This window comes from Anas acuta, chromosome Z (genome assembly GCF_963932015.1).
Source record: "Anas acuta chromosome Z, bAnaAcu1.1, whole genome shotgun sequence".
Classification (NCBI taxonomy): domain Eukaryota; kingdom Metazoa; phylum Chordata; class Aves; order Anseriformes; family Anatidae; genus Anas; species Anas acuta.
In genome coordinates this window covers 66,128,579-66,135,155 of record NC_089017.1, presented here as the reverse complement: position 1 = coordinate 66,135,155, position 6,577 = coordinate 66,128,579, and the positions used below count along the sequence as shown (strand labels likewise).

Sequence of the window (6,577 nt, the reverse complement as noted above, 5' to 3'; positions counted from 1 at the left end):
GATCGAAACGGATGGATCAAGTTAACAAGTGCTACAGCACTTTCTGATTAGAAGCTGACACTGATGTTATGCAAAGGAGTAACAACTACAGTGTTCAAATTATATCCAAAAATCCTTAGGATAGCATTTAAACCTTTTAACGTTACGTTGAACTAAAATAGAGCTTGGTTATTTAAAGATAAAAAGGAACTAACACCAAACCTGAAGACATCATCCAGCTCTTAAATGATGAAAAACAATAATGAAGGAATACCACGAAACAAACTGCAGTATCAGTTCCTCACAAGGCTTGTTTGCAAACTGGTTTTATTAAGGAAAAGAGGTCTGAAAAATAACTAAATGTCATGTGCTTAGAGGAACTGTGTTACAAAGGTGTGACTGGTGTTTCACCTGTAATTTCAAAGTAACTGCCTGTTACAAATCACACTTGAGACGGTCGCTTGGCATGCCACGCTTTTATTATCATGAATTTTATGCCATTTTAAGTGAAAAGTGCAAAATACAAACCAATATTGAACATGAGGGTGAACACAGTCCATCCTTAAAGACAACGGGTACTGCTTTTGACTCAACGTCCAGACAATTCAGTGTTCGAGGGATCACCAACCTCGCACCAGAGTGCCGGCCCAGAAGCTTGCAAGCTTCCCCCACCCCTCCCCGTTTTAGCACAGACGCACACAGGACACAGAGCAGCCGCCAGGCATCTTTCAGGCGGCCTCTCCGGCTACCGAGGCTCGCTGACGCAACGAGCGGCCGGCAGCGGATCCCCTAGGAGAGCACAGCGCGGTGCTGCGCGGCCAAGCGCTCGCTTCCTCGCGGCTCCCTCCTCCACAGCAGCAGCACCGAGGCCTCCTCCCCCTCCATCCTCGGTCCACATCTCCTCCGCCTCCGCGCCGTGCCCTGTGGGCGGAGGAAGGGCGCAGAGCACACCCCCGGGGCAGGGGCTCCCCCCCTCCCCAAGGGGCCGGCTACACGGGCTCCACCACCAGCCCCCTCTTCTCCAGGGGGGCCGGCGGCCGCTCGTCGCCCTCCTCCTCCCGCAGCAGCAGCTCCTCCAGCTCGCCGTCCTCCGCCCCGCCCTCGACCCGGCAGCGCCGCAGCTGCTGCAGGGCGCGGCGGTGCCTCTCCTGCAGCCGTCCCAGCTGGGCGCGCAGCTCCTCCGCCTCCTCCCCTTGCCGGGGGTCCCGCGGCTCGGGCCCGAGCAGGGCCTGCCTGAAGAGGCAGCGGTTCTCGCGGCGGAGCCGGCGGTTCTCCAGCCGCAGCCGGGCGTTCTCCTGCCGCAGCCGCGCGTTGTGCCACTCGCGCTCCTCCCGCTGCCGCAGCGCCTCGCTGTGGCTGGCCGCCAGGTCCGCGTAGCGCTCCGCCAGCTGCTGCACCGAGCCCCGCGACTGGCCCCGCCAGCCCTCCTGGCACAGCGCGGAGCCCTCCTCCGCCCCAACGCCGCCGCCACCAACGACGACCCCCCTGCCGCTCCCGGTGGCGGCGGTCCCGGCCCCGGCCCCCAGCCCCGCCCGGGCTCTCCGCGCCGAGCCGCTACAGCCCCAGCGCCCGTCCACGGCGCGCATGCGCCTCATCCGTGCCGTTCCCGCAGCCCGCCTGCACGCCCCGCTGCCGCCGCTGAGCCCGCCGCCGCCGCCGCCGGTGGAGGAGGGAGGGGAGGGAGGGAGGGAGGGGTGCGGGGCGCCGGCGCCGCGCGATGCAAAGCGGGGGGGGCGGGGCCCTGCCGCCCGCCGGAGGGAGGGGGGGGGGAGGCCCGCGGGGGAACAGCCGGTGCGGGACGCCGCCGCCATTTTGGGGCGGTGCCCGGTGAGGCGGGGGTGGCGACGTTAAGTGTCAGAAGGGGTTGTTAAACAAAGATATGGCGTTATAAGTGTCATTGAGTCCATCCTGTTGGCAGGGCTTGAGGAGAAAATGCAAGAGGTAAGCACGTATAGGTTGTGTGCTTGTGTGTGAATCGCTCTTCCTGCTTATGGATCACAAAATCACGTGCTATAAACTCACACACGCATGGTTTCCAAAAAAAAAACAACGAAAGGGTGTAGAGGGGTCCATACCCATGTCATTTGACAACGGGGAAATCATGAGAGCTCTAAAATTGTCACCATTTCTCTTCTGCTACCCTTCTTTACATACTCACATGTGTAGGTGTCTGCACAGTTCACAGACTTATATAATCATTAAGATTGGAAAAGACCTCCAAATTAAGCAGTCCCGTTGGGATTACCATGCCTATTCAGTACATACCGCTGATGACCTCTGCTTACTTTTTTGCACTTCAGGTCATAAGCTGTTCATGAGCTGGGCCTGCTTTACTTAAAATACAGAATGCCTTAGTCTAATGTTTCACTAATGACCAACTGAAAGTTTAAAGGTTATGGAACATGCATTTGAAGTTCCAGCAAACAATACATCACAGTAATTGTAATAATTATTTTCAGAACCTTATCAGCTCTAATAAATGTATACTTCTAAAGTTTAGAAAATAAACATCAAATCACTGTTGAGCAGATGTAATCGTGGTATTACTGCAGTTTAGCTGTGCCTGCTGATCAGTCAAAAATAATTTATAACAACTATTTCCTGTGCTAAACCAGCTTCCAAAAGAGGTTGGCTGAGGGTATTACTGTAATCCCACACAATACACGTATGTGACTAAACTGGTTTTGCATTAAAAAAAACAAGTTAATACCTGCTTATTAGTGAGTGAGTTTTTACTGTTGCTACTTTGGACAAAGCCCGTAAATGCCCATAAAACTTTATACTGAGCTGTAGGCCAAATCCAGAAGAGTGCTGAGATTCTTTAGTGCATGGGAATCTGGACAATACATGGTACCCCTGAGAAACACTGCATATGATAATATACATTTTGAGCTCTTGATGACCAGTAAATTAGCTTGATTGTCTTTAACAGTGCCTTCAACTTTGAATTGAAGCTGATGGTTCCTTAAGTCTGGTTATGCTATGTTATATTATGACTTTAGATTTATATTTAGATTTATATATATTTATACCTATGTCAGTTTTTCGTGTATCTTTGTGAACTCCATCAATTACATGCATGTATGCAAGCATACAAATTCATAGGCTGTATTCCTATTAAAACTATGCCCACATTTCAGAGGTGAATTTACTGCATTTCATATTCTGTAGGCAATGTTTAAACACTAATTTGGTATTCTCAGGTAAAAGGTAATGACAGCAAGTAGTGATTGGAGAAAGAAGATAAATCACCAGAGACAAACTTCAGTTGTGAGATAGGATGACTCTTGACTGCACAGATCATTGAAGACAGTGAAGTTACCAGAGAAGTCTTAAGTAATTGTCCAGTTGTAAGAGTCAGTATAGGCAGGCAGCAGGAATAACCACATCCTCGCAGCCAAAATGCAGAGTAGATTTACTCTCTTTGCCTCACCAACCAGGGTATCCCCAAAGAAACACAGGAGGCACACAAGCAGGGATGCCGGGGCCACCAAACAGAGACCAATGCTAGGAGATCACTGGCCTGATCATTTCAGCTGTTTTTATCAAGGGGTTACACAGGCTGTTTTTACAAACATGCTGAGATCCTCCCTGTGCTTCTTTGATCTCTGTACCAAGGCCAGGAGCTCAAGCACATCTAACAGGGAACCTCCAAGTCTACCAAACGCCTGTGTTATCTATGCACTTGCCAAACAGACAGAATACAAAGAGCAGCAGGCATAATTTATGTTTTTCTACATTGCTGCTCCCCAGACTTTGCATATTTCCATCTGCAAAATCACTTGAGAGTATTTACAATTCTCCTTACCAGTCTTCCATTTTTAATCCAAGGATTTTCTGCTCACAGAACGCCTGTGAAGGACACTATTTTAAATGGAAAAATAAAATAAAAAAAAAATTAATAATAATAATAAAAAAAAAAGTAGAAAAAATGTTATGGATTAAAGACTTCTTTTTACTTAATGGCACCAAATCAGCTTGGATGTGAAGTGAAAGTGACAATACTTGTAAAACATTGCCTGACATTGATTTTGCTCCTTATCCAACCACGCCAGGAAAATGACTCTGTAGTAAATACAATAAAAATAAAAACTGTTTGTGCCATCATTCCTTTCACAGCTTGGGACATCAGGTTAATATTTTTGAACTGAAAGGAATTCAGAACAGCTCAGCAGCTTGTAGAGTTACAAAGGGCTTTTTGTCTCTGTGGTTCTTAAAAGAGGTTATACAAAAAGTTATGCTCAAAGTGAGCTTATTTCAGTTTACAAACTCCTTTTCTGCTCTTAGTGGCCCATTTGTACCATTCTAGTCTTGAGGACATATCACAAAAGTAAAGGAATGTCCCATTGATTCTATCTTCAGCTATATGCATTGCCATGAAGTGTATGTAGTTATTCTTCACATGAACTTTTGAGAAATTGATGTAGATAATTTGTTCTGGTGCAACCACTGCAGTATGGCTTTCAGGCTCGAACTTTGATTCAAAGTCAGAACTTTGAAAAGCTCTCAGGATTCTGAGACAGACATTTTGGGTTGTCCTGAAAGTAAGAGCCTTGCTATGTACATGTGAAGCAGTGTCACCCAAAAGTTAGCGAGCAGCAAGATTAAAAACACAGTCGGGAATACAGTAGCTTTTAAACTGAGGTGGTAAGTACCTTCAAATTAGCATGGTTCAGTGATGTCATCTTTCCAGTTGAAAGACCCATTTGGGCTGTTTCATTGTGTTTATAAAATCACATTTTTAAGAATCTAAACATGCAGTAACAAAAGAGAGTGTTTCTAGCTGTCAGGTTCTGAGCTTTCCAAAGGCAGATGATCGTTAGCTAATATATAGGTTTTCTTCATAGCTCAGCCTGAAAAAAAAGCCTGGAGGAGACATACCTGGAAAGGATATCCAGTCTCATTGGAATGGATTGTACTTCGAGAGTTCTCTGGTGCATGTGAAATAGTGGTGTTAATTGTGTCACTGATTGCATTTCTATGGACAGAATAGTGTAAAATCCTAGTGATGTGTACTTTTGAAAACAATACCTATGAAAGAGATCCAGAATAATGAAAAGAAAAACAATCAGGAAAAGAAAAGTAGCGAAGATGAGAGAGTAATACAAAAGAAGAAAGGGAAATAGTGATAACTTTAAAGAGGAACATGCCTCCCATCGGAACAACACTAAAAGACACAATGTGATAGTTAATAAATGATGACCAGAAAGCACATTTAAAATACAAAGGGTTTACTTTACCCTGTATGATTTCCTGATAATAACATGGAGTTCAGTGTAGCATGAGAAGTGTATTCATCTACTTTTATTCTCCAGCATAAGGATTGCAACATGGCCTCTACCAAGATTTAGGTTTGACATCACTGAAGAAAGCAATATGGAGTGCAACAGTAGTAGTCCTGGAAATAACGTAGGAAAATGTAAATCAACATGTGATTCTTTTTTGAGATTGAGTGGAAATAATCCCATTCCCTCTGGAATGATTTCACCTTCCATCTTTACTTTTTAGTGCAACAGAATTAAATAAACCTTAGTTTAAAGAAAAATCTCCTTAGAGATATGGGTGGACATTTGTGTCATGCTAAGGGGAAATCTGTAACAACATGATGAGTATAATTCTGATGGTCTTGCCACTGCTGACCTTTTTAATTGGTTTCCATAGTTTGTTTTACACAATCCAAAGGAAATTCAGTCATGATTCTGAGCTAATGACTATGTGGGGAAAAAAAAAAAAAAGTTTTGATAAAGATTGTAATGTCACCTGTAGCACCTTTGTAAATTTGCCTGGGTAAAAGAAAGGGCATATCTATTCTCTAGTGAGAAAATGCACTCTGAATTCAAGACTGAATGTAGAGCTTTATTCTTAGCTCTTTCCACTGATGTAAAGCAGGAATGCCGCTGTCAAAGTCAATGGAAGTATAGTACTGTGAACCTAGAGCAAATAAGATCAGAAGCAGCCTCTGCAACTGAAGATTTTCAGTGCGGTGTTGGGAAGAGGAAGAGGGTTTGGAAGATAATTTACTTGCATCATTGCCAACCTGCCTTAGGCATTGCATTTAAATTGTCATCTTTTCTTGACTGTTGGTAGTGTTGAGAAACATGGCATGTTAGATGTCTTGTCATCCTTGAAAGAACTGATGCTTTGTGAAGTATGTAAGTCCACCTCTTTGGAATGGGGTGGGTGTCTTTGCATATATACCCACAGGGTATATACTACTTAGCTGGCTTGCCAATCTTTGCTTATTAAATTAGACCTGTGGTCTGAGTTGCTCCTTCCTTATACTTTAATCTTTATTAGTTTACTATGTTGAGAAGTTTTATAAAATGTGCATAGAGTTGCTGTTACTGATAATATTCATTTCAAAACCCTCAGTGGGCGTAGTTTATCACCACCAAATAGACTTACTAGTTGCAATCAGCAGTTTTTATTGATACTTGACAGCTTAAATATGACTTTAATGAAATAATTACTGGAGAGGTAAGAATAGGTACTATTGATTGCATTTATTTATTCTGTTCCTATAAGAAGCAATATTAAAAGCCATCTGATACCAGTATCTCTGTTTGACAGGATCATTTAATCCTATCCATTCTTTGCC

General features: G+C 44.6%; 1 protein-coding gene across 1 annotated transcript; it reads right to left on the bottom strand.

The window, feature by feature from the left end:
- Nucleotides 1-439: 439 nt before the first annotated feature.
- TUSC1 (tumor suppressor candidate 1) lies at nucleotides 440-1,658 on the bottom strand. Its single transcript, XM_068667127.1, has one exon. The coding sequence runs from the start codon at nucleotides 1,572-1,574 to the stop codon at nucleotides 969-971; it is 606 nt and encodes a 201-aa protein (XP_068523228.1). The 5' UTR covers nucleotides 1,575-1,658; the 3' UTR covers nucleotides 440-968.
- Between the last annotated feature and the right edge of the window lie 4,919 nt (nucleotides 1,659-6,577).

Excerpts from the sequence above, each read along its gene's own strand:
- TUSC1 (XM_068667127.1), bottom strand. The coding sequence starts at position 1,574 with ATGAGGCGCATGCGCGCCGTGGACGGGCGCTGGGGCTGTAGCGGCTCG.